Source organism: Neophocaena asiaeorientalis, unplaced genomic scaffold (genome assembly GCF_003031525.2).
Source record: "Neophocaena asiaeorientalis asiaeorientalis breed wild unplaced genomic scaffold, Neophocaena_asiaeorientalis_V1.1 scaffold96, whole genome shotgun sequence".
In the NCBI taxonomy this organism is placed as follows: domain Eukaryota; kingdom Metazoa; phylum Chordata; class Mammalia; order Artiodactyla; family Phocoenidae; genus Neophocaena; species Neophocaena asiaeorientalis.
This window is the reverse complement of record NW_020175831.1, coordinates 6,020,301-6,048,158: the sequence shown is the minus strand read 5'-3', so window position 1 is coordinate 6,048,158 and position 27,858 is coordinate 6,020,301. Positions and strand designations below refer to the sequence as shown.

General features: G+C 40.5%; 1 protein-coding gene across 1 annotated transcript in view; it reads left to right on the top strand.

Moving 5' to 3' along the window:
- Nucleotides 1-27,858, top strand: part of TTN (titin) — a 276,735-nt gene that overhangs the window by 196,392 nt on the left and 52,485 nt on the right. The window contains exons 229-270 of the mRNA XM_024732830.1: nt 431-730; nt 838-1,146; nt 1,231-1,421; nt 1,818-2,247; nt 3,559-3,867; nt 4,001-4,149; nt 4,236-4,268; nt 4,366-4,495; nt 4,585-4,884; nt 4,978-5,295; nt 6,427-6,723; nt 6,832-7,131; nt 7,217-7,531; nt 7,618-7,766; nt 8,856-9,006; nt 9,096-9,377; nt 10,897-11,199; nt 12,086-12,388; nt 12,480-12,761; nt 12,857-13,156; nt 13,250-13,552; nt 13,648-13,956; nt 14,070-14,351; nt 14,471-14,770; nt 14,856-15,149; nt 15,240-18,206; nt 18,530-18,850; nt 18,949-19,233; nt 19,331-19,630; nt 19,928-20,230; nt 20,660-20,935; nt 21,039-21,338; nt 21,432-21,734; nt 21,914-22,213; nt 22,699-22,986; nt 23,351-23,647; nt 24,211-24,513; nt 24,612-24,917; nt 26,044-26,331; nt 26,427-26,717; nt 26,808-27,095; nt 27,259-27,846. Coding sequence (XP_024588598.1) covers nt 431-730; nt 838-1,146; nt 1,231-1,421; nt 1,818-2,247; nt 3,559-3,867; nt 4,001-4,149; nt 4,236-4,268; nt 4,366-4,495; nt 4,585-4,884; nt 4,978-5,295; nt 6,427-6,723; nt 6,832-7,131; nt 7,217-7,531; nt 7,618-7,766; nt 8,856-9,006; nt 9,096-9,377; nt 10,897-11,199; nt 12,086-12,388; nt 12,480-12,761; nt 12,857-13,156; nt 13,250-13,552; nt 13,648-13,956; nt 14,070-14,351; nt 14,471-14,770; nt 14,856-15,149; nt 15,240-18,206; nt 18,530-18,850; nt 18,949-19,233; nt 19,331-19,630; nt 19,928-20,230; nt 20,660-20,935; nt 21,039-21,338; nt 21,432-21,734; nt 21,914-22,213; nt 22,699-22,986; nt 23,351-23,647; nt 24,211-24,513; nt 24,612-24,917; nt 26,044-26,331; nt 26,427-26,717; nt 26,808-27,095; nt 27,259-27,846 — 14,643 coding nt within the window. The remainder of the gene's footprint in view (nt 1-430; nt 731-837; nt 1,147-1,230; nt 1,422-1,817; nt 2,248-3,558; nt 3,868-4,000; nt 4,150-4,235; nt 4,269-4,365; nt 4,496-4,584; nt 4,885-4,977; nt 5,296-6,426; nt 6,724-6,831; nt 7,132-7,216; nt 7,532-7,617; nt 7,767-8,855; nt 9,007-9,095; nt 9,378-10,896; nt 11,200-12,085; nt 12,389-12,479; nt 12,762-12,856; nt 13,157-13,249; nt 13,553-13,647; nt 13,957-14,069; nt 14,352-14,470; nt 14,771-14,855; nt 15,150-15,239; nt 18,207-18,529; nt 18,851-18,948; nt 19,234-19,330; nt 19,631-19,927; nt 20,231-20,659; nt 20,936-21,038; nt 21,339-21,431; nt 21,735-21,913; nt 22,214-22,698; nt 22,987-23,350; nt 23,648-24,210; nt 24,514-24,611; nt 24,918-26,043; nt 26,332-26,426; nt 26,718-26,807; nt 27,096-27,258; nt 27,847-27,858) is intronic.

Here is a 27,858-nt window from a genome sequence, read left to right as displayed (position 1 = left end):
AAACCCACACTTGAGGCAACATGGTCCAAAGTGTGTTCAGTAGACATACGCATTTTCTGTTAATAAGAAAGGAACACTTGCTCTCAGCTGGTCACTCAAAGCAAAACTTCACAGACAGCCCTCCTAGGTCATTAAAATTAGAAGCTTTCCCACTGACAGAGGTAAAATATCTAAAATGCTAAATATAAAAAAGCATACATGCACCTCAATTTTTAATCAATAATCTTGACTATAGAGTTTACTAAGAAAAATTCTGACTATATGAATGCCTATAATTCTGTTAACTGAGATATTCTGAGGATTTTAAAGACAGATGCAACAATATGCTGAACAGAAACCTATTTTTCACATAATTAATCCGAATTGAAATGTGATTTCTTACATGAATACTTATTTCATTCTTGTCATTTCAACCTGCCTCTGGTTAAAGGTCCTCCAACGTCTCCCGAGAGGCTTACATATACGGAAAGGACCAAGTCCACTATCAACCTTGACTGGAAAGAGCCCCGCAGTAATGGTGGCTGCCCCATCCAAGGCTATATCATTGAAAAACGGCGTCATGACAAACCTGACTTTGAAAGAGTTAACAAGCGACTCTGCCCAACCACATCTCTTCTGGTTGAAGATCTTGATGAACACCAAATGTATGAGTTCCGTGTCAAGGCCGTCAACGAAATTGGTGAAAGCGAACCATCCCTGCCTCTTAATGTGGTCATACAAGATGATGAAGGTGTTGAATCTGAACATAATAATCATTTTAATGCACTTTATCTCATAGGTTGAGCAAACATCCTTATGACTTTGCTATTTTTTTCCCCCTTTCCCTTCTCTTTGCAGTGCCTCCAACTATTAAGTTGCGCCTGTCTGTTCGAGGAGACACCATCAAAGTTAAGGCGGGAGAGCCTGTTAACATCCCTGCAGATGTGACAGGCCTTCCAATGCCTAAAATTGAGTGGTCCAAGAATGAAACTGTGATTGAAAAACCCACCGATGCACTTAAGATAACCAAGGAAGAAGTATCCCGAAGTGAGGCAAAGACTGAGCTTAGCATTCCCAAAGCAACCCGGGAGGACAAAGGCACTTACACGGTGACTGCCTCTAATCGCCTTGGCTCAGTGTTCCGAAATGTCCATGTCGAGGTATTCGGTAAGTGACACGCTTTCTTATAAAAAAAAGAAATCCAGTGTCTAAGAATTTGCTTCTCAATCTCCTCCTTTGGTTCCTTTTCAGATCGTCCATCCCCACCAAGAAATCTTGCTGTTGTTGACATTAAAGCTGAATCTTGCCACTTAACGTGGGATGCCCCTCTAGACAATGGTGGGGGTGAAATCACCCATTATGTCATTGACAAACGCGATGCAAGCAGGAAGAAAGCTGAATGGGAAGAAGTCACCAACACTGCTGTAGAGAGGAGATATGGGGTAAACTCTTCTAAGTATTTTCTTATGCACACTTAAAGGACATAACCCTGAATTAACATCATTCTAGCATGACCTTGGAATTTAATGATTAAACTCAAAACCACACACAAAAAGCTTAAGTATAGTTTTTAGCATCTTGCACATAAAGCCACTTAGTAAATACTTTGATATACAGATCCTCTTTTACTTGAGAGAGCCACTATTAGGTGCAATAAATTTACACATTCTCATTTTAAAAGACTTTCTCCATGTTTGAGTGGAGAAACTCAGATAACTGAGTTTATAGAAGTATTTCTTTTTACAGTCTTCCCTACCAGAATAACTGGAATTTTAAAACAAGTGAAAATCAATGTAAGTATATTGTTTTTAAGAAATTATTGTTCATCTGATTTCTAGATCTGGAAACTTATCCCCAATGGTCAGTATGAGTTCCGAGTTAGGGCAGTGAATAAATACGGAACCAGCGATGAATGCAAATCAGATAAAGTGGTCATTCAAGATCCTTATCGCACTCCTGGACCTCCGGGAAAGCCAACAGTTTTGGAGCGCACCAAAGGGTCGATGCTAGTGAGCTGGACTCCTCCTCTGGACAACGGCGGCTCTCCAATTACTGGCTACTGGCTGGAGAAGAGAGAAGAGGGAGGTGCCTACTGGTCACGTGTTAGCCGAGCACCGATAACCAAAGTGGGATTGAAAGGCGTGGAATTTAATGTTCCCCGTTTGATTGAAGGTGTTAAATACCAGTTCAGAGCGATGGCAATAAATGCTGCAGGAGTTGGCTCTCCCAGTGAACCATCAGACCTAGCTGTTGCAGGAGATCCCATATGTAAGTATGCTTCCATTTCTGGAATTTATCAAGGGCAAAGCCACTAGATGGATAGCTCTGCTCTTAAATTTCTTGTATATTCCTATGCCAAATTATTTCACTTATTAAAATAAAAAGTTTCATACTTACATAGACTATCAGAAGTATATGTGTGTGTATACATATATACACACTATGCACACATATCTAATATGTACATATACATGTATATGCATACACATACATACAAAAACTCATACAGTGTTTAAACACTTAGATTAAATCTAGTATTGTATGAGGAATCACAATAATAAAGACCCTGGACTATAAGCTCCTCTCTGCTCCCATACCTTAAATAAACCTCTCTCTCATTAATTAGCTACTGTGGAAATAATCTCCCTCACTAAACAGTCAGACCCTCCAGTAGGAGTTCAACAAAAGCAAAAGTTGTTAAATTTTCAATAGTATATATTGAATAAAGATATAAGATCTTCAAGCACAGTCTGTGAGGTCAAATAAAAGAAAGAAACAATTCTGAAAGATCTATGAGCAGATCGGTTCAAAAATTAAAATACCATGGCCTTAATGATTAACTTCATTTGCTATATAAATGGATTTTCTATGGGAAAAAAAATTCAGCTATTTGTTCAAAAGACTTAAAATAATCTAAGTTCTATACAGAGCATACATAAAAAATGAATTAGTCATTCATCCTGCAAGCTGGTAGTAAACATATGCTATGTGCAAAGAGCTGTCCTAGGCACTGGAGAGGAAAGAGCTATGGTTAAAAAGATGAATGGAGTAAAAGAATTTCCATAATCGTAAAGCACTGTCAGAAATGTGATGGATTGTCACCCGATGAGGGACAGCGTCAATGGCTACAGTAAAGGGCTTAAGATTAGTTTGTGTTCAAAGGTTTACCAGCTAATGATGAAATCATTTTTTAATTTTAATTTTATGGTAGGTTCAATTAAAATAAGCTTTTAGTAGAGAATACTGCAGAATCTCTTCAAAGGGACCTCAAAAGTAAAATAGCTTTTCACCGATTGTGTGTAAATAGAGTATTTCTCTATCTAGAGCTAGTCAGTAATCTTTCTACTCCCAGTTAGTTGTTTGCTTTCTTTGTTTTAGCATTAATGCTAAATGAAAATAGATTTTCTTATATTTCTCTTCTCTAGAAGGTAATTTATTCCTTTGGCATTCCTATTTTAATATTTTAATAGATTAAAAATAAGATATGATCAGGTATAGTAAAACATTCTTACAGTATATAAATCTATCATCCCACCAGCTTCAAAATCTGACTTTTTTTAATTTATTTTTTTTTATTAGATCCACCTGGGCCACCTTCTCGCCCAGAGGTCAAAGATAAAACAAAGTCAAGCATCTCACTAGCATGGAAACCTCCAGCCAAAGACGGTGGCAGTCCGATCAAAGGATACATTGTAGAAATGCAAGAAGAAGGTACTACTGACTGGAAAAGCGTAAACGAACCAGACAAACTTCTAACTACCTGTGAATGTGTGGTGCCGAATTTGAAAGAGCTCAGGAAGTACAGATTCCGAGTGAAAGCTGTCAATGAAGCTGGTGAATCTGAACCAAGTGATACAACTGGAGAGATCCCTGCCACTGATATTCAAGGTACTAGTCCTTAATCCATTTATGTATTCATCTTTTGATCTTATTATGAAATTGATTCATTTGTTGAAGACACGTCAATTACGTTTTTGAAAAAGGTGAGCTAAATCCTGTTATATTATCCATGGTATTACAGAGGTACCAGAAATTTTCATTGACATTGGAGCACAAGACTGTCTGGTATGTCAAGCTGGCACACAGATTAGGATTCCTGCTGTCATCAAGGGACGACCGACACCAAAATCATCTTGGGAATTTGATGGAAAGGCAAAGAAGGCAATGAAGGTAAGAAAATTATAATTCTCTGCATCTCCCATTGACTCACTCTAAGGAATATTTACACTATAACTGACTATCTTCTTTTCTAATAGGATGGGGTTCATGACATACCTGAAGATGCACAGGTAAAAAAAAACAAAAAACTGAAATGATTCAGAATCGGATTGACTTCAATACTACTATGATTTCATTCAGTGTATGACTGCTGTTTTCTTTGTACAGCTGGAGACTGCTGAAAACTCATCCGTAATTATTATTCCGGAATGTAAACGATCCCATTCAGGCAAATACAGCATCACAGCCAAGAACAAAGCAGGACAAAAGACTGCAAATTGCAGAGTTAAAGTCATGGGTAAGAAAGACTTTAGAAGTTATTATGGAACAAGAACAAATTATTTAAAACAAGGCACCACTGTTTATATTGTGATTTGCATCCAACAGACGTACCAGGGCCACCCAAAGATCTGAAAGTCAGTGACATCACAAGGGGTAGTTGCAGGCTTACATGGAAGATGCCGGATGATGATGGAGGAGACAGGATCAAAGGCTATGTTATTGAGAAGAGGACTATTGATGGAAAAGCTTGGACTAAAGTCAATCCAAACTGTGGAAGCACTTCATTTGTAGTTCCTGACCTCATCTCTGAACAGCAATACTTCTTCCGCGTGCGGGCACAAAACCGTTTTGGTATTGGTGCTCCCGTGGAAACCATTCAGAGGACCACTGCCAGAGATCCAATATGTAAGTTTTTAAGTCTAAGATTAAAGTAGCTTCCTAAGCTTGAAATATATTGTTATAAATAATGATTAATACTTTCTTTAACTATTTTTAAAGATCCTCCTGATCCCCCTATTAAACTCAAGATTGGCCTCATAACAAAGAACACAGTACACCTGTCATGGAAACCCCCAAAGAATGATGGGGGCTCCCCGGTCACCCACTATATTGTTGAGTGCCTTGCGTGGGATCCTACTGGGACAAAGAAAGAAGCATGGAAACAGTGCAATAAGCGTGATGTGGAAGAACTGGAGTTTACGGTGGAAGACCTGGTAGAGGGTGGGGAATATGAATTCAGAGTCAAAGCTGTCAATGCCGCAGGAGTCAGCAAACCTTCAGCCACTGTTGGCCCCGTGACTGTCAAAGACCAGACATGTAAGTACCAATGCGTTATCTATCAGAGAATGTCCTCTTCGTGAATGCCTTCCTAGATACTCAAGAACAGTCCAAAATAAAGAGATGTCTCTGTACGTCAGAAGCTACCATGGGTTCAGTCTGGACGTGGGCCCATTACCCAATCACTCATGCCCTCAACTTGCACAGAATTATCATATTTCCATACATATTACCTTTCCCTTACTGAAAGGAGATACTGTTTGGAATTTCCTTACTCTAATTTTTCTCCATGGCAGGCTGTTTTACTTACCAGAAGTTAAAACAGTTCCTCTGCATGCTCCTCAAAAAGGGCAGAAAGTAACCAATTATTTGCTTAGCAACTGCTGAGACCCATTTATCTTCACAATCGAGTTTCTTTTTCTTAAGTAGAAACTTATATACCATCACAGCCATGAATAATCTGGGAACAGCAGCAAAGGAAATGAGACTGAATGTCCTTGGCAAAGGTTATGTGGTTTTATTAAAACTACATGACTTTCTCTATTTGAGAAAAAGATATATCTACTTTAAGAGATAAAATATCCACACAAATATGGTAATAATTAATTCTTCCTCTCATTATTGTTACCATCATTACTGCTGTGTATTTGTTAGTTCTCTCTTCTAAATATAGGAAAGCTGTAGTCACTACTCCCTGTGCATATTCTTATACTAAATTCATGAAAAATGGAAAATTGCTTTGCCTCTATTAGCAGTTAGTTATATTTCTTAACAGGGGAATTCATCTCAGAACGAACAAAGTAGGTCCCCTCATTAACTCTGCATAAATATTAGGGAATATCAGGAAAGAACTCCCAAGTCTAAGATACTATAGTTTCACTTCTCTCTGCCCTTTTTCAATATCTACAATCATAATGATGCCAGGTAAGAGAGAGACAGTAGGTGATACATAGCCACATGTAGATCAATAGAGGATGATGACCACATATGCCTGTTCCCTAAACTGGTATAAATTAACTGAAGACAGATCTGTTCTTTATGTCAGGTAGGGCTATAAAGCCTGCTTATAGTAGATCAAATAACTTTATCATCACTGTGAATTCTACTTTCGATCCTTTAGTGTTTTTTTATGTTCCTAATGACAACTTTTTTTTTTTTTTAATAATCTAGGCCCACCTTCAATTGAGCTAAAAGAATTCATGGAGGTTGAAGAAGGAACTGATGTTAGCATCGTGGCCAAAATTAAAGGTGTGCCATTCCCGACACTAATCTGGTTTAAAGCTCCTCCAAGGAAGCCTGATAACAAAGAACCTGTTGTCTACGACACCCATGTCAACAAACTGGTGATGGATGATACCTGCACTCTAGTGATTCCACAGTCTCGCAGGAGTGACACTGGCTTATATACCATCACAGCTGTGAATAATCTGGGAACAGCATCAAAGGAAATGAGGCTGAATGTCCTTGGTAAAGATTACATGGTTTTATTAAAACTACGATTTTCTGTCCATAAATGTAATATCTGTCTTTAAGATCATTCTCCTAATAAAGTTTTCTTTTTTTAAATCATTTTAGGTCGCCCTGGCCCTCCAGTGGGACCAATAAAGTTCGAATCTATTTCAGCAGATCAAATGACACTATCTTGGCTTCCACCTAAAGATGATGGTGGGTCTAAGATTACAAACTACGTAATTGAGAAAAGAGAAGCTAACAGGAAGACATGGGTGCGTGTCTCCAGCGAACCTAAAGAGTGCACATACACAATTCCAAAATTGCTAGAAGACCATGAATATGTATTCCGAATCATGGCCCAGAATAAATATGGCATTGGGGAACCTCTTGACAGTGAACCAGAAACAGCAAGAAACCTCTTCTGTAAGTAGGACATGTTTCACATTCAAAGTCATTCTTATTTGTGTTTTTCAAAATTTCTTATAAATCACTGTGATTTTTGTCACAGCTGTCCCTGGAGCACCAGATAAACCAACAGTTAGCAGTGTGACTCGAAACTACATGACTGTCAACTGGGAAGAGCCAGAATACGATGGAGGCTCTCCTGTTACAGGATACTGGCTAGAAATGAAAGACACCACTTCAAAGAGATGGAAGAGAGTTAACCGAGATCCTATCAAAGCCATGACTTTGGGTGTTTCTTATAAGGTGACTGGTCTTATTGAAGGTTCTGATTATCAATTCCGGGTATACGCAATCAATGCTGCTGGTGTGGGTCCAGCAAGTCTGCCATCAGACCCAGTGACTGCTAGAGATCCCACTGGTAAGCCTTAAAACCATTCTTCCCCCCACCCCACCAAAAGTGCCATGGAAAAGTCAAGAATACTAACGCATACTGGTTCTTTCCAGCCCCTCCTGGACCTCCATTTCCCAAAGTCACAGACTGGACTAAATCATCTGCGGATTTGGAGTGGTCTCCCCCACTAAAAGATGGTGGATCCAAAATAACGGGATACATCGTTGAATATAAAGAAGAAGGAAAAGAAGAATGGGAAAAGGTAGCTAACACTTGGCATTATGGAAATGTACTATGAATAAACTGAACACTTAGTAGTTATTCTCAATCCCATTAACTCCTAACTGTATTTTTTTATTAAGAAATCAGAAAAATAACATATAATTTAACTGATAATCCAAACATCTCTTAGGTCAAAAAACCTAATCAAAAGTTAAGTCATGTTATTGTTAACTTATCTTTTGGCTATAAAGCCTGAAAAGATGGAATAAATGATGCATATATGTGGAATCTAGAAAAATGGTACAGATGAACCAGTTTGCAAGGTAGAAATAGAGACACAGATGTAGAAAACAAACGAATGGACACCGAGGGAGGAAAGCAAGTGGCCGGGGGTGGGGTGGTGGTGGTGGGATGAACTGGGAGATTGGGATTGACATGTATACACTAACATGTATAAAACAGATAACTAATGAGAACCTGCTGTGTAATAAAATAAAATTCAAAAACAGAACCTATTTTATCAAATTATATAATAAAATGTACATAGATATATATATATAAAAGGATGGAACAAGTAAAAAGTACAGTTTTTTTTCAATCACTTGACAATATTTTCAAACATAATTCCTTCCATTCAGTATTTACCTGTAATATCTGATCCCTAGAACCTAAATTGGCAACAATTTTCCCAAAGAGAGTAAATATGCTGTTGCTATGCTTTGGAAAGCTATTAAAACAAAAAACTACAGTAGTCCCCCCACCGCGATTCCCAAGGGATATATTCCAAGACCCCAGTGGATGCCTGAAACCACGGATAGTACCGAGCTCTCTCTATATATACTATGTTTTTTCTTTATTAATGGGCAGGTAGCATATACAGCGTGAATATGATGGACAAAGGGATAGTTCACTTCCCGGGCAGGGATGGAGCAGGATGGCCCAAGATTTCATTACGTTACTCAGAATGGAACGCAATTTAAAACTGATGAATTGTTTATTTGTGGAATTGTTTTCCATTTAATACTTTTAGGTTTCCGTTGACTTCAAGTAAATGAACACAGAAAACAAAACCACGGATAAGAAAGGACTACTGTATTCTAATTATAAAATGCTTGTGATTTTTCCCTAGGCTAAAGAAAAAGAAGTGAGAGGAACAAAACTCGTTGTGACAGGATTAAAAGAAGGAGCATTCTACAAATTTAGAGTTAGAGCAGTCAACATTGCCGGCATCGGAGAACCTGGAGAAGTCACAGATGCCATTGAAATGAAGGACAGGATTGGTACTTACTAATATTTCTATTATTTTATCAATATTTGCATTTTGGATTGGGAATGAAAAGCACATTTGTTATTTTCAATTGTTTTCCAGTATTACCTGACCTTCAGTTAGATGCCAGTGTCAGAGACAGAATTGTGGTCCATGCTGGAGGGGTGATTCGGATCATCGCCTATGTATCTGGCAAGCCTCCTCCAACCGTTACCTGGAGTATGAATGAAAAAGCTTTACCTCAAGAGGCCACCATTGAGACCACAGCCATTAGCTCATCCATGGTCATCAAGAATTGCCAGAGGAGCCACCAAGGCATCTACGCTCTTCTTGCCAAAAATGCAGGGGGCGAAAGAAAGAAGACAATTATCGTTGATGTATTAGGTAACAACTTTCAATTCGTCCATGCGTCTTTAAAAAATAACACTTTATTTCATCTACAATAAAGCTATATTAGTTTTTAAAAAAACTATGTTACAAATATTTTGGAAAATAAGAAAAATCACCCACAATCCCATTGACCACTATTAGCATTTTTTAAAATTTCCTCCTTTTTTTATCCTAACCATATTTTATATGGCTGTACTCCTATATAAAGTCTTATGTGCTGCCTTTTTATATAATATGCCACCATAAGCATTTACTATGTTATCATATAGTTTTCATAAAAGCAGCTTTCCTGCAAATGTCCATGAATGTTTAACAATTTGCTAAGGTTGACCATTTTCACATCATAGGACCTGTCAGTTATCATAATAAGACAAAAGTCCCTTTGAAGGTGTCAGTATTCTAATTGAAGAGAAGCATCATATTTGGTTATCAATATTGCATTTCTTGTCACTGAATATCGAGTTGAACTCTACGAGGCTTGTTCATGCCTCTCACTGGCTGCTCTACTCCAGTGATTTGCTCAGAAAGTGAAGCCCTCCCACTCAGATCTCTCTCTCAACACATCTCTAGGCACAACCATACTCCAAACACACAGTTTTTATGTGAAAATAACCAGTTCTCTACTGAACATAATATTATGAAAACATGTTTTGCTTTCATTAGTGAAAATGGCATGCGGAAAAAGATCTCATTGAGCAATGGTCCTTCAAGCTTCTAGGTTGTTTCAAACTGCTAAACAGTCTTCTGTCCAATGGCTATTACTTTAAGAACTGGTGTACTTCCAGGTTAAATTTCAAACCTCTCAAAGGTCATTCTGAGATTTGGGGTCTCCTGTGCTGCTCAGATTCACTGGTCACCCAGAAAAAAATTCTCTCCCCCTTTCCCCTCTGGAGAGTAAACTGGACACAAAAAGTAGTCATGCCACTCTTCACCCCTCTCCTGTCTCCCTCTGTGCATTTTCCTCCCAACATTGCCCTCTTATCTGACTCACAAATTACCAAAAAAAAATGTGTGTGTGTGTGTGTGTGTATGTGTGTGTGTGTGTGTGTGTGTGTATATATATATATATATATATATATATATATATATATATATATGTGTGTGTGTGTGTATAAAACTGTTCCTTCAGTTTCTACTAAAGCAGGGGCAACCAGTAACTACTGCAAACCTACTTCATTTTAAAATATGGTTGAATATATTGTGTATGTGTGTGTGTGTGTGTGTGTGTGTATATATATATATATATATATATATATGTGTGTGTGTGTATAAAACTGTTCCTTCAGTTTCTACTAAAGCAGGGGCAACCAGTAACTACTGCAAACCTACTTCATTTTAAAATATGGTTGAATATAGACACAAGGAAAGAAAAAAACCAAATCAATTAATAAACACAAAATCTCACTCTTTTCGTAACATTTTTGTCTCCCTTTTAAAAACAGAGGGTAACAAGTATTGAGCCCAGTAGTCCATTGACGTCAAACAACTGAAAACCTTTTCCTCCTATTTCCAGATGTGCCAGGTCCTGTTGGAATACCATTCCTGTCTCACAACCTAACCAACGACTCCTGCAAACTGACATGGTTTTCTCCAGAAGATGATGGAGGCTCTCCAGTCACCAATTATGTCATTGAAAAGCGGGAAGATGACCGCAGAGCGTGGACCCCAGTGACATACACAGCTACACGACAAAATGCCACCGTCCAGGGTCTCATTCAAGGAAAAGCCTACTTTTTCCGAATTGCAGCTGAAAATAGTATTGGCATGGGCCCGTTTGTTGAGACAACAGATGCGCTTGTCATAAGAGATCCAATAAGTAAGTACAATTTAAAACAATTTCATCTTTAATCACTTTTTCACTCATTTAATAAAAGACTATAGTGACAAAGTAGGTACACAAATGCCAAATATTTCATTCATTTGGCAAGCATTCATTAGGAAAATACGTAGTCTCTGATGTTGGTAGTATTTGAACGTGACTGTGAAAGAGATTGTGGGAATATATATGATTCTTCAAATCCTCCCATGTAATACTACATGGATTCTTTTTTTAATTTCCAACTTAATGGCATGAACATGAAGTATTTTCCTAACTCTAAAACTACCAACTCTGGGGACTTCCCTGGCAGTCCAGTGGTTAGGACTCCGAGCTTCCAGTGTGGTGGGGTGGCGGGCGGGTTCGATCCCTGCTCAGGGAACTAAGATCCCACAGGCTGTGTGGCGCGGCCAAAACATTAATGTTTAATGGGGGACTTTGCTGAATTATTTGGCCTCAATGAACCTCTATTTCCTCATCTGGAAATTAGATTGTATTGAGTGCCTTTCAGCTCTACTCATTTTATGTTGAGATTTCTTTTGTTACTTATCAAAACGAATAGTTTAATGTTTAAATGCAATCCTCGGGCTTCCCTGGTGGCGCAGTGGTTGAGAGTCCGCCTGCCAATGCAGGGGACACAGGTTCATGCCCCGGTCCGGGAAGATCCCACATGCCACGGAGCGGCTGGGCCCATGAGCCATGGCCGCTGAGCCTGCGCGTCCGGAGCCTGTGCTCCAAAACGGGAGAGGCCACAGCAGTGAGAGGCCCGCGTACCACAAAAAAAAAAAAAAAAAAAAAAAACGCAATCCTCAAAAGGCATTATTTACTACATTTTCTATTACATTCTTAACATGACATTCGTCTCACTGTCATTCCACACTTGCAGCTGTACCAGAGCGTCCTGAAGACCTAGAAGTCAAAGAAGTTACTAAAGATTCTGTTACTCTGACTTGGAATCCCCCTAAGTATGATGGCGGATCCGAAATTATCAACTATGTCCTAGAAAGCCGTCTCATTGGAACTGAGAAGTTCCACAAAGTTACAAATGACAACTTGCTTAGCAGGAAGTACAGTGTGAAAGGCTTAAAAGAAGGCGATACCTATGAGTACCGTGTCAGTGCCGTCAATATTGTTGGACAAGGCAAACCATCATTTTGCACCAAGCCAATCACTTGCAAGGATGAGCTAGGTATGTGTCAAATGCAGCTTACACTTTGAAAACGTGTACACTTATAGGTTTACCTTAAGACATCAAACTGACTTTCCTTTATACATTTCAGCTCCTCCAACGCTTGAGCTCGACTTCAGAGATAAACTCACGATTCGAGTTGGTGAAGCTTTTGCCCTCACTGGCCGTTACTCAGGCAAACCAAAGCCTAAGGTTACTTGGTTCAAAGATGAAGCTGATGTGCTAGAAGATGATTGCACTCATATAAAGACCTCGCCAACAACACTTGCTCTAGAGAAGCTCAAGGCCAAGCGTTCAGATTCTGGCAAATACTGTGTGGTTGTGGAGAACAGTACAGGCTCCAGGAAAGGTTTCTGTCAAGTTAATGTCGTTGGTAAGTATTATTTAGCAAGAATTAGAGACATTCTGTTCTTTCCAAAGCAGAAGTGGAAATAATATTTTGTGGTGTGATTTTTTTTTTTTCCTCAGACCGTCCTGGACCACCGGTAGGACCAGTTGTTTTTGATGAGGTGACCAAAGATTACATGGTTATCTCTTGGAAGCCACCTTTAGATGACGGAGGCAGTGAAATTACTAATTACATTATTGAGAAGAAGGAAGTGGGCAAAGACGTTTGGATGCCTGTGACATCTGCAAGTGCTAAAACAACATGCAAAGTTTCTAAACTGCTTGAAGGAAAAGATTATATTTTCCAGATACGTGCTGAAAATCTGTATGGAATAAGTGATCCTCTGGTGTCTGATTCAATGAAAACCAAAGATCGTTTCAGTATGCATCATATTTCTTTTCAGTGATTCAATGTTTGATATTGTTAACGGGAAGAACTAAATTTCTAACATATTTTGCTAATGTTTGTTATAGGGGTTCCTGATGCACCTGACCAGCCAATTGTTACAGAAGTTACCAAAGACTCTGCATTAGTCACCTGGAACAAGCCAAACGATGGAGGAAAGCCCATCACAAACTACATCCTGGAAAAGAGGGAAACTATGTCTAAACGATGGGCTAGAGTTACCAAAGAGCCTATCCATCCATACACTAAGTTTACGGTTCCTGATCTTCTAGAAGGGTGTCAGTATGAATTCCGGGTTTCTGCAGAAAACCAAATTGGTATTGGAGACCCAAGCCCACCATCCAAACCAGTCTTTGCTAAAGATCCAATTGGTATAGTACTAAAGCATTCTTTCAGCTTTCATTTTATCCAACTTTGTTTTCAGCTATACTCTAACTCCTTTTTGGTTTTCTCTTTTATTATGTAGTGAAACCAAGTCCACCTATTAATCCTGAAGCAATAGGTACAACACATAATTCAGTTGATCTAACCTGGCAGCCACCACGTCATGATGGTGGGAGCAAGATTCTGGGTTATATTGTTGAATACCAGAAAGTTGGAGATGAAGAATGGAAAAGAGCCAATCACACTCCTGAGTCATGTCCTGAAACTAACTATAAAGTCACTGGTCTTCAGGATGGTCAATCCTATAAGTTCAGAGTAATAGCAGTCAACGTAGCCAGTGAATCAGATCCAGCTCATGTTCCCGAGCCAGTGCTAGTAAAAGACAGATTTGGTGAGTGTAATGTTCTCAGCTGCCTTTGCAAGGAAGACAGGTTTCATTGTCTATGCTTAAGTGTAAAATATATTAACAAAACAAATCTGTAAGTCCTGTTCTCTTCATTCTAGAACCCCCCGAGTTGATTCTTGATGCCAACATGGCAAGAGAACAACACATAAGGGTTGGTGATACTCTAAGACTTAGTGCTGTCATCAAAGGGGTGCCGTTCCCAAAAGTAACTTGGAAAAAAGAAGACAGAGAGGCTCCAACTAAAGCAAGGATTGATGTTACTCCAGTTGGTAGCAAGCTTGAAATCTGTAATGCTGCCCACGAAGATGGTGGAATGTATTCCTTAACAGTGGAGAATCTAGCTGGTTCAAAAACTGTCTCAGTAAAAGTACTTGTATTAGGTAAGAATTTTAGTACTTGTGATGTACTTAATGCAACAGCATATAAAAGTAACTCTAAATACATTTTTAGTTATCTGGATTAAATCACTTATATAACTGCATTACTTAACACTTTTCAGATAAGCCTGGGCCACCTAGAGATCTGGAAGTCAGTGAAGTTAGGAAAGATTCTTGTTACCTTACTTGGAAGGAACCACTGGATGATGGTGGTTCTGTTATTACAAATTATGTGGTTGAGAGGAGAGATGTTGCCAGTGTCCAGTGGTCACCTCTTTCAACTACATCAAAGAAAAAGAGCCACTTTGCTAAACATCTTACTGAAGGCAATCAGTATCTCTTCCGAGTAGCTGCTGAGAACCAGTATGGACGTGGTCCTTTTGTAGAAACGTCTAAACCCATCAAGGCTCTGGATCCCCTACGTAAGTTGCTCTCTTTGGATACAAAAGTACTGTTTTACTGTTTTGAGAATATTGTTTATTCATCATAACTTCTTCTTCTTAAAAGATCCTCCAGGGCCACCCAAGAACCTACACCATGTAGATGTTGACAAGACTGAAGTCTCCCTTGTTTGGAATAAGCCAGACCGTGATGGTGGCTCTCCAATCACTGGATATTTGGTGGAATATCAAGAAGAGGGCACCCAAGACTGGATTAAGTTCAAGACTGTGACAAACTTAGAGTGTGTTGTTACCGGACTACAGCAAGGAAAGACCTATAGATTCCGTGTAAAAGCTGAAAACATTGTGGGTCTTGGTCTTCCTGACACAACTATCCCAATAGAATGTCAAGAAAAACTAGGTAATTTTTAGATTGGAATTATTTTCTTTCTTTTTAAAATTATTCATATTGTGAAAATCAAAATCTAATTTCCTCATGTTTCCTTTCCAGTGCCTCCATCTGTGGAGCTGGATGTGAAATTAATTGAAGGCCTTGTGGTAAAAGCTGGAACTACAGTCAGATTCCCTGCCATTATAAGAGGTGTACCTGTTCCTACTGCAAAGTGGACAACCGATGGGAATGAGATTAAAACAGATGAACACTATACAGTTGAAACTGACAACTTCTCATCAGTACTCACCATTAAGAACTGCTTAAGGAGAGACACTGGGGAACATCAGATCACAGTTTCCAATGCAGCTGGCACCAAAACAGTGGCTGTACATCTTACTGTTCTTGATGTTCCTGGTCCACCAACAGGCCCTATTAATATTCTGGAAGTTACCCCTGAACATATGACTATCTCATGGCAGCCACCTAAGGATGATGGAGGAAGCCCTGTGATAAATTATATTGTTGAGAAAAAAGACACAAAGAAAGACACATGGGGTGTTGTCTCTTCAGGAAGCAGTAAGACAAAGCTGAAAGTCCCACATCTGCAGAAGGGCTGTGAATATGTCTTCCGAGTGAAAGCAGAGAATAAGATTGGTGTTGGCCCTCCCCTTGACTCCATACCTACTGTTGCTAAACATAAGTTTAGTCCTCCATCCCCCCCTGGTAAACCAGTAGTTACTGACATTACTGAAAATGCTGCAACAGTGTCTTGGACTCTGCCAAAATCTGATGGTGGCAGTCCAATAACTGGTTACTATGTGGAACGTCGAGAAGTAACAGGCAAATGGATGAGGGTCAACAAAACACCTCTAGTGGACATGAAGTTTAGAGTGACTGGACTCTATGAGGGAAATACATATGAGTTTAGAGCTTTTGCTGAGAATCTTGCAGGACTAAGCAATCCGTCCCCAAGTTCTGATCCAATAAAAGCTTGCCGGCCCATCAAACCACCTGGACCACCTATTAATCCTAAGCTGAAAGACAAGACCAGAGAAACAGCTGACCTGGTGTGGACAAAGCCTCTCAGTGATGGTGGTAGCCCCATTCTGGGCTATGTAGTGGAATGTCAGAAAGTTGGAGCAACACAGTGGAGCAGGATTAATAAAGATGAACTCATTAGGCAATGTGCCTTTAGGGTACCTGGACTAATTGAAGGAAATGAGTACAGATTCCGTATAAAGGCAGCTAATATTGTGGGAGAGGGAGAGCCAAGAGAACTAGCAGAATCTGTGATTGCAAAGGACATCCTTCATCCTCCAGAAGTAGAACTTGATGTTACCTGTCGTGATGTTATTACCGTTAGAGTGGGTCAAACTATCCGCATTCTTGCTCGGGTCAAAGGCAGACCTCAACCAGACATAACTTGGTCCAAGGAAGGCAAGGTATTGGCCCGAGAAAAGCGGGTTGACCTAATTCACGATCTACCTCGTGCTGAGTTGCAAATTAAAGAAGCTGTTAGAGCTGATCATGGCAAGTATATCATCTCAGCTAAGAACAGCAGTGGACATGCCCAAGGTTCTGCTATCGTTAATGTCCTTGACAGACCTGGACCTTGCCAGAATTTAAAGATCAGCAACGTAACCAAAGAGAACTGTACTATTTCTTGGGCAAACCCTCTAGATAACGGCGGCTCAGAAATAACAAACTTCATAGTGGAATATCGCAAACCAAACCAGAAAGGCTGGTCAATTGTTGCTTCAGATGTCACTAAGCGATTAATCAAGGCCAACCTTTTAGCCAACCATGAATACTATTTCCGAGTTTGTGCAGAAAATAAAGTAGGTGTTGGGCCAACCACTGAAACAAAAACTCCAATTCTGGCTATTAACCCTATTGATAGACCAGGTGAGCCTGAAAACCTTCATATTGCAGATAAAGGAAAGACATTTGTCTACCTAAAATGGAGGCGGCCTGATTATGATGGCGGTAGCCCAAATCTATCATATCATGTTGAAAGGAAGCTGAAGGGCTCTGATGACTGGGAAAGAGTGCATAAAGGAAGCATTAAAGAAACCCACTACATGGTTGACAAATGTGTTGAAAACCAGATTTATGAGTTCAGAGTGCAAACGAAGAATGAAGGTGGGGAAAGTGACTGGGTGAAGACAAAGGAAGTTGTTGTAAAGGAAGACTTGCAGAAACCAGTACTCGATCTGAAATTAAGTGGTGTGCTAACTGTCAAAGCAGGGGACACCATTCGACTTGAGGCAGGTGTTAGAGGCAAACCATTTCCAGAAGTTTCATGGACGAAGGACAAAGATGCGACAGACTTAACAAGATCACCAAGGGTCAAGATTGCTACCGGTGGTGATTCGTCTAAATTTTCTCTTACTAAAGCAAAGCGAAGTGATGGTGGTAAATATGTAATTACAGCAACTAATATAGCTGGCAGTTTTGTGGCCTTTGCCACTGTCAATGTTTTAGATAAGCCTGGGCCTATAAGAAATCTGAAAATTTTTGATGTGTGTAGTGATAGGTGTTCTCTTCGCTGGGATCCACCAGACGATGATGGTGGCTGTGAAATCCAAAATTATATTTTAGAAAAATGTGAGAGCAAGAGAATGGTTTGGTCTACGTTTTCTGCTACTATCTTAACACCTGGTACTACAGTAACACGTCTCATAGAAGGGAATGAATATATTTTCAGAGTCCGTGCAGAAAATAAAATAGGCACAGGGCCTCCAACAGAAAGTAAACCAGTTATTGCAAAAACCAAATATGATAGACCTGGTCGCCCTGACCCCCCAGAAATCACTAAAGTAAGCAAAGAAGAGATGACTGTGGTTTGGACGCCACCTGAATATGATGGTGGAAAGTCCATCACAGGATACTATTTGGAGAAAAAGGAAAAGCATTCAACACGATGGGTCCCTGTCAACAAGAGTGCGATCCCTGAGAGACGTTTGAAAGTACAGAATCTCCTCCCAGGACATGAATATCAGTTCCGAGTCAAGGCAGAAAATGAAGTTGGAATTGGAGAACCAAGCTTGCCATCAAGGCCAGTGGTGGCAAAAGACCCCATAGGTATGATGTTCTTGCTTTTTCTGGTATTACACCAACTCTTAATCTCAGGCACAGAGGTATTAGACAAATAAGTTAAATCCACAGCATCAAAACTTTAATCTTAGCCAGCAGTTTTCCAAATAGATCTTTTACCAAATCGCCTGAAATGTACAGACAATGGTAGATTCTAATTTTATGAAGGAAAATAAGGAGGACTGAGTAATTGAGAAATTGAATGTACTATCTGCGGTTAATTAAGGATGGACTATATAGAATTACTCATTAACGTATCACTAGTAGTTGTTAACCGTGTGTAAATTTATTCTTATATAATTTACTTTCAGAACCACCTGGTCCACCAACCAATCTCAAAGTGGTTGATACAACCAAAAGTTCCATAACTCTTGGGTGGGGAAAACCGGTGTATGATGGTGGCGCACCAATCATTGGATATGTTGTGGAAATGAGACCAAAGAGACCAGATACATCACCTGATGAAGGCTGGAAAAGGTGTAGTGCTGCAGCGCAACTCGTTCTCATGGAATTTACCGTGACCAGCTTGGATGAAAACCAGGAATATGAGTTCAGGGTTTGTGCCCAAAACCAAGTTGGCATTGGGCGCCCTGCAGAACTAAAGGACGCTATTAAACCTAAAGAAATCCTAGGTGAGGCCCTATGTTATCACTTGATTCATTCATGTTTCACTTCTCACATGATTTCCCCACATTCTGAAGTCAACTGACGGCTTTCGTGTCATTTGCAGAACCTCCAGAGATTGATTTGGACGCCAGCATGAGAAAACTGGTCACAGTGAGAGCAGGATGCCCTATTCGACTATTTGCCATAGTGAGAGGGCGACCAGCCCCTAAGGTCACTTGGCGAAAAGTGGGTATTGATAACGTGGTCAGAAAGGGACAAGTTGATCTGGTTGATACTATGGCCTTCCTTGTCATCCCCAATTCTACCCGTGATGACTCAGGAAAATATTCCCTGACGCTTGTGAACCTGGCTGGAGAAAAGGCCGTGTTCGTGAATGTCAGAGTATTAGGTGGGTTATAAACAAGCGTCTTCCTCCCCTTCAAAAATGCCTTAGTTAATAAGGAGGCTGAGGGAACTTGTATATATGATTTTGTCGTCCTTCACAGATACTCCTGGACCTGTGTCTGATTTAAAAGTTTCGGATGTCACTAAAACATCATGCCACGTTTCCTGGGCCCCTCCCGAGAACGATGGTGGGAGCCAAGTGACACATTACATTGTGCAGAAACGTGACGCAGATAGAAAGACGTGGTCAACAGTCACCCCAGAAGTCAAGAAAACGAGCTTCCACATCACCAATCTTGTCCCTGGAACTGAGTATTTCTTCAGAGTAACTGCTGTCAATGAGTATGGCCCCGGCGTCCCAACAGACATCCCCAAACCAGTGCTCGCAACAGATCCTCTAAGTAAGTTACATCCTTTCTCCCTCCTTTTAACTCCAGTCCCCGACCTCAGCAAAATCAAGATACCGAAACATTGTACTCCACTAATGAAAGGGCCTTCACTTGTAGAAACCTAAACAGTACAAATAAATACCTAACTCACTCACTGAAGACTTTTTTGATCTGACTCATCCGTGTCCTTTTTACTTTCAACATCCCGAACCATAGCTTCCAAATACTTTGAAGCAAGTGGCATACGAAAACATTTATGCATATTTCCAAAGGGATGGATTAGGTTACCTGGGTGGTTTTTTCTTCTAGGTGAGCCGGATCCCCCCAGGAAACTAGAAGTTACTGAAATGACAAAGAACAGTGCTGCGTTAGCCTGGTTACCTCCCCTGCGCGATGGAGGTGCCAAGGTCGACGGCTACATCGTTAGTTACAGAGACGAAGAGCTGCCTGCAGGTCACTGGACAGAGTACTCGGTGGTGAAAGACCTCAGCCTTGTCGTCACCGGCCTCAAGGAAGGAAAGAAATACAAATTTAGGGTAGCGGCCAGAAATGCCGTCGGAGTCAGTTTGCCAAGAGAAGCTGAGGGAGTGTATGAAGCCAAAGCACAGCTGTGTAAGTAGTCAGAGTCGTTTTCCATGCGATAGAAGTTTGTGAGGATTTTCTTTTGACATGTAGATGTTTATCCCTGAAGAAGCTAGTTCCAGAAGTACTTGAAATATAGTAGAGAACAGTGGTTTGGAAACATCTGGACCCACGACAGGTAGTAAATACACCTTAAATCATGACACAGGACACACGTACATATATATGACTTAGAAAAAGTTTCTTAAAGCAACACCCATTCTTATCATGTATGCTGGCCTCAGATATTCTCAATTCGTTTTGATCCCATTCTCTTTACAAAGTTTTAGCAGTAATGCAAACATTAATTTGAATCCACTAACGGGTTGCAATCCACAATTTGAAAAGCACTAGTATAGTTCCCCATCAGAGGAAATTTAACCTCCCTGACAAATTAACGTATCTTTATCTTACTTTTAGTGCCACCCAAGATCCTTATGCCAGAGCAAATTATTATCAAAGCTGGGAAGAAACTCCGAATTGAAGCCCATGTGTATGGAAAGCCTCATCCGATCTGTAAATGGAAAAAAGGAGAAGATGAAGTTGTCACATCCAGCCACCTGGCAGTACATAAAGCAGACAATTCTTCAGTTCTGATCATAAAAGATGTTACTAGGAAAGACAGCGGTTACTATAGCCTCACTGCAGAAAACAGTTCTGGGACAGACACTCAGAAAATCAAAGTTATTGTCATGGGTAGGTTACGTGTTAGACAAATGGCCATCCAAATACGAGTATCATAAACATATTTTACAGTCAAATCCCTATTCTTACATTTCTTTCCTCTCGGTTCATGCAGACGTTCCTGGACCCCCTCAGCCTCCGTTTGACATTTCTGACATAGATGCCGATGCCTGCTCCCTGTCATGGCACATCCCCCTGGAGGACGGAGGCAGTAACGTCACCAATTACATAGTGGAGAAGTGTGACGTGAGCAGGGGTGACTGGGTGACAGCGCTAGCTTCAGTGACAAAAACTTCCTGCAGGGTTGGAAAACTGATCCCAGGCCAAGAGTATATCTTCCGGGTCCGTGCTGAGAATCGATTTGGCATTTCAGAGCCTCTCACATCTCCAAAGATGCTGGCTAAGTTCCCATTTGGTATGTTTCTTTCAGGAAGAAAAAAAAATTGTGTTTTCTTTCTAGTCTGTTACTTAGGCTAGAAACTGATATTTCCCTGAACTTCACCTCCAGATGTTCCCAGTGAACCCAAGAATGCACGAGTCACTAAAGTCAACAAAGACTGCATATTCGTGGCGTGGGATAGACCAGACAGCGATGGAGGGAGCCCCATTACCGGCTACCTGATTGAACGCAAAGAAAGAAACAGTTTACTCTGGGTGAAAGCTAATGATTCCCCTGTCCGGTCAACTGAATATCCCTGTGCTGGCCTGGTAGAAGGCCTTGAGTATTCATTCAGAATCTATGCCCTAAATAAAGCTGGACCCAGCCCACCCAGCAAACCAACTGAATATGTAACTGCGAGAACGCCAGTTGGTGAGTAATTTTTTTGAGTAATTTTTTTTTTTAAAGTATTATGAGGACACATTTAAATCTTGGAGTCTCTGAAGGTTACTATTTCCATTCAGGAATATGTTCTGGGTGATACTGTGAAACACAGAGTTTAAAATCTCTGCTGTTAAGATCAATGCTGAGAATATCTCTTTTGGTTTTAGATCCTCCTGGAAAGCCTGAAGTTATTGATGTTTCCAAGAGTACTGTGTCCCTCATCTGGGCCCGTCCAAAGCGTGATGGAGGCAGCAAAATTGCTGGCTATTTCGTAGAAGCTTGCAAACTTCCTGGTGATAAGTGGGTACGGTGTAATACTTCACCTCACCAGATTCCCCAGGAAGAGTACACAGCTACTGGCCTAGAAGAGAATGCTCAGTATCAATTTAGAGCAATTGCCAAGACTGCGGTAAACATCAGCCAGCCTTCTGAACCTTCTGATCCAGTGACTATCATGGCAGAAAATGGTAAGATTCTGTTGAACATCACAGGCAAAGGTGGACGGCACTCGTAATGTGTATTTCTCCTAATAAAAAACTAAATCTACACCTATGGAAATAAGGACAAGTAAAATGATAGGTACTTCGTATACAGACACTAAAAAATGATCATGGAGAATCTTAATAATATGCTAAACTAAAAAACAGGATACAAACCTGTGTGGACCGCATAATTTTAACCATACACAGGCACAGGCACAAGAAGGTGCCAAAGAAATGCACCAAAATGATAAGAGTGAAGCTTTAAGGATGCTGGAATGATGGGCGATCTTTCCTTTTTTCTTTATACTTTCAGCATTATCAAATTTTGGCATTTCTTTTATAATGAATAATGTTACTTTAAAAAAATCCCACCTTGAAAAAGACAGCGTATGAATTTCCGACTTTTATCAGTAAGAATTATATAATATAGCTTTGCATATATTAAATCCTTTTATCTTATTTCTTTCCAGTTCCTCCCAGGATAGACCTGAGTGTGGCTATGAAATCTTTGCTCACTGTGAAAGCTGGAACTAATGTTTGCCTGGATGCTACTGTTTTTGGTAAACCAATGCCCACAGTCTCTTGGAAGAAGGACGGGACGACGCTGAAAGCATCAGAAGGCATCAAGATGGCCATGCAGCGGAACCTGTGTACCCTGGAGCTGTTCAGCGTGAGTCGCAAAGACTCAGGGGACTATACCATCACTGCCGAAAACGCAAGTGGCTCCAAATCAGCCACCATCAAGCTCAAAGTGTTAGGTAACTAAAGCACTTCACTAGAATCTCATGTTTCACTTTGGTTAATGTGATGTCATAGAATTTACAAAATAATATGTGAGAAGAGATACCTATCTCGATGTATCTTTCGTCATCACGGAATTATTCTCATCACAGAACAAGAGCGTTTTACAGCCGAAAAGACCATTAGAGATCACATATTCCAGTTACATAATTTTAGATATGAGGAAATTAAGATTCAGAGAAATTAAGTAACTTCCAAGGTCGTATAGGAAGTTAATGACAACATAAAGGCTGCAGCCCAGGTCTCCAGACCTCCACTCTACTCATTCCCTATTTCACATGTGCGAGTGAAAGACTTCACTTTTCTTTCTTATCCTTTCAGATAAACCAGGTCCTCCAGCATCTGTTAAAATCAACAAAATGTATTCAGATCGTGCAATGCTTTCTTGGGAACCTCCTCTTGAAGATGGGGGCTCAGAAATCACCAACTATGTTGTTGACAAACGTGAAACGAGCAGACCCAACTGGGCACAAGTCTCTGCCACTGTGCCCATCACCAGCTGCAGCGTGGAGAAACTGATAGAAGGCCATGAGTATCAGTTCCGAATTTGTGCTGAAAATAAATACGGAGTGGGCGACCCGATCTTAACTGAACCAGCAATTGCTAAAAACCCATATGGTAAGAACATTTTCCTGAGGTTTTTCTCTTTTTTTTAAAACATCTTTATTGGAGTATAAATGCTTTACAATGGTGTGTTAGTTTCTGCTTTATAACAAAGTGAATCAGCTATATGCATACATATATCCCCATATCCCCTCCCTCTTGGGTCTCCCTCCCCTGCTCCCTATCCCACCCCTCTAGGTGGTCACAGAGCACCGAGCTGATCTCCCAGTGCTATGCGGCTGCTTCCCACTAGCTATCTGTTTTACGTTTGGTGGTGTATATAAGTCCATGCCACTCTCTCACTTCGTCCCAGCTTACCCTTACCCGTCCCCGTATCCTCAAGTCCATTCTCTAGGTCTGCGTCTTTATTCCTGTCCTGCCCCTACATTCTTCAGAACGATTTTTTTTTTTTTAAGATTCCATATATATGTGTTAGCATACGGTATTTGTTTTTTTCTTTCTGACTTCACTCTGTATGACAGACTCAAGGTCCATCCACCTCACTACAAATAACTCATTTTACTTTTTAAATATTACCTTTTAGACTGGGACATTAACTTGTCAATCAATCTCTGCAGACCCACCCGGACGCTGTGATCCTCCTGTTATTAGCAACATAACCAAAGATCACATGACAGTAAGCTGGAAACCACCAGCAGATGATGGCGGCTCCCCCATCACTGGCTATTTGGTTGAAAAGCGGGAAACCCAGGCAATTAACTGGACTAAGGTCAACAGAAAACCCGTTATAGAAAGAACGATAAAAGCAACAGGTCTCCAAGAAGGCATGGAATATGAGTTCCGAGTTACAGCTATAAATAAGGCTGGACCAGGCAAACCCAGTGACGTATCCAAAGCTGCTTATGCCCAAGATCCTCTGTGTAAGTTTTCATGAGAGAGTCCAATATTCTGTGTTATAATCAACATTCAACTGGGAATGAGGTTCTAATGAAAATTTTCTATTATTATTTATCCTCAGATCCTCCTGGTCCACCAGCTTTTCCCAAAGTATATGATACAACCCGTAGCTCTGTGAGTCTATCTTGGGGCAAGCCAGCCTATGACGGTGGTAGCCCTATCATTGGTTACCTTGTTGAAGTGAAACGAGCTGATTCTGATAACTGGGTGAGGTGCAATTTACCACAGAAGCTACAGAAAACCCGCTTTGAGGTTACCGGCCTAATGGAAAACACAGAATATCAGTTCCGCGTGTATGCCGTTAATAAGATAGGATATAGTGACCCCAGCGATGTGCCAGATAAACACTGTCCCAAGGACATTTTAAGTAAGTATTACCAGGAAAAATATACAGAACTCTTCTCATCAGTCATATTGTAAGAGGGAGTATGGGACTCCCTTATGTAGATTTAGTTATTTATAAGAAGTTTTAGGGTTGGTAACTCTACAAGTATCAGTACATTTTAGGAGCGCTGGGTTGGTACTTTATGGTATTGTATAATAAGCTCAATGGAATGCAAGTATGAGAATTTCATGTCTTCAAAAGAATATAGAATATAGGAATTTTATTCTGAGAATAAAAAGATTTTTTTAAACTAAGTAGTGAGCTATTTATCATTCTTAGGTTTTTATTTTCTCTTCTAATCTACCCCTCTCCAGAAGTATATAATGGTAAGCTCTCCATCATCTTAATTTCTCTTCTCACCATTTCTTCTATTCACTTATTCTCCCTAACCAGTGCTCCTTTTACTTTGGATTACTCGGTATTATACTTCACCTTCTGTGTACTTTTCTTCCTACAATGAAATGAAGAGTATATAGCGGAGTGCCTTCACTGGAAGAAAGCCAAAAACCAATCATCTACTTTTAATATACAGAGAGTTTAAGAGTATATAAGGTTCATGAGATGAGATGCAGATCCTCCAGGGAAAACTTGGGTCAGCCTATAGGATACTGGAAAATAGAAAGATCAATAATTGCTACAGAGTATTAAAATCGTTGGCAACGGGACTTCCCTGGTGGCGCAGTGGTTAAGAATCTGCCTGCCAGTGCAGGGGACACGGGTTCGAGCCCTGGTCGGGGAAGATCCCACATGCCGCGGAGCAACTAAGCTGGTGCGCCACAACTACTGAGCCTGCGCTCTAGAGCCCACGAGCCACAACTACTGAGCCCGCGTGCCTAGGAGCCTGTGCTCCACAACAAAGAGTAGCCCCCACTCACCACAACTAGAGAGAGCCTGCACGCAGCAACGAAGACCCAAAGTAGCCAATGAATAAATTAATTAATTATTTTTTAAAAATAGTTGGCAAAAGTTTTGAGGATTATATTAAGGATTTTCTAAAGAACTAGATAGAGATCAGTTATGGAAAGAAACATATTTTAGGAGTGATCAGGCCAGTTCTTGGAAATACATTTGACCATTATTACTCTGTCTTTACTCCAACATTAAACAGTTCCACCTGAGGGAGAACTTGATGCTGATTTGAGGAAAACACTCATATTACGTGCTGGAGTTACAATGAGGCTGTATGTACCAGTAAAAGGACGTCCACCTCCCAAGATAACTTGGTCTAAACCAAATGTCAATCTAAGAGAAAGGACTGGACTGGACATAAAGTCAACTGACTTTGACACTTTCTTGCGCTGTGAAAATGTGAACAAATACGATGCAGGAAAATATATCTTGACTCTGAAGAACAGCTGTGGTACAAAAGAATACACCATTGTAGTGAAAGTGCTTGGTAAGTCCACTTGAAAAAACAATCATATATATGCTTAAAATGTAGTCTATGTATTTTTTACATATTCATTTCTTATCTACCCACTATTTATTCAGATACTCCTGGGCCACCCGTCAATGTGACTGTCAAAGAAATATCCAAAGATTCTGCTTATGTTACCTGGGATCCTCCCATTATTGACGGCGGGAGCCCCATCATAAACTATGTGGTAGAAAAGCGTGACGCAGAGAGGAAGTCCTGGTCCACCGTGACAACGGAGTGCTCCAAAACAAGCTTCAGAGTTTCTAACTTGGAGGAAGGAAAATCCTACTTCTTCAGGGTGTTTGCGGAAAACGAGTACGGCATTGGTGATCCCAGTGAAACACGTGATGCCATGAAAGCTTCCGGTGAGCAAATAAGCTACCATCCCGTCATTTTGAGTGACATCTTACCTTGGTTATCCAGGGCTTAGACTTATCGTTTCTCCTTTGCTTTAGAAACCCCTGGACCAGTTGTGGACCTTAAAGTGACGTCTGTGACCAAGTCATCTTGTAGCATAGGCTGGAAAAAGCCTCGCAGCGATGGTGGGAGTCGAATTATCGGATATGTCGTTGATATCCTGACTGAAGAAGATAAGTGGCAACGAGTAATGAAATCACTAAACTTACAGTATTCCATGAAAGATTTGACTGAAGGGGAGGAATACACCTTCAGAGTGAGTGCTGAGAATGAAAACGGAGAAGGGACCCCAAGTGAAATCACTGTTGTGGCAAAGGATGACGTCGGTAAGCCTTCAGCCATCATCTCCATTTTCCCTTTGTCATCAAAAGTGCCCTCTTGAGCCCTACTCACTGGCTTATGTAAAAATCCTTTAAAAACTATAACGATCTGAAAAAATTAACTGCCTGGCATTAAAAATAACAATAACTTATCTCTGCTGTTTTACAGTGGCTCCTGACCTTGACTTAAAGGACCTTCCTGGTTTGTGCTACTTGGCTAAAGAAAACAGCAACTTCCGTCTTAAGATCCCCATAAAGGGCAAGCCAGCTCCATCCGTGTCCTGGAAGAAAGGAGAAGATCCTCTGGCAACAGACACAAGGGTCAGTATCGAGTCATCTGCAGTTAACACAACTCTTGTAGTGAATGACTGCCAAAAATCTGATGCTGGAAAATACACAATCACACTGAAGAATGTTGCCGGCACCAAGGAGGGAACCCTCTCCATAAAAGTTGTCGGCAAGCCTGGCATCCCCACCGGACCGATCAAATTTGACGAAGTCACAGCAGAAGCCATGACCTTAAAGTGGGGTCCTCCAAAGGACGACGGAGGTTCTGAGATCACCAACTATATCCTAGAGAAGAGAGATTCTGTAAACAACAAGTGGGTGACATGTGCCTCAGCTGTCCAGAAAACCACCTTTAGAGTCATGAGACTTCTTGAGGGTATGGAATACACCTTCAGGGTCAGTGCCGAAAATAAATACGGTGTAGGAGAGGGCTTGAAATCGGAGCCAATTGTTGCTAGACATCCATTTGGTAAGTGTCTCA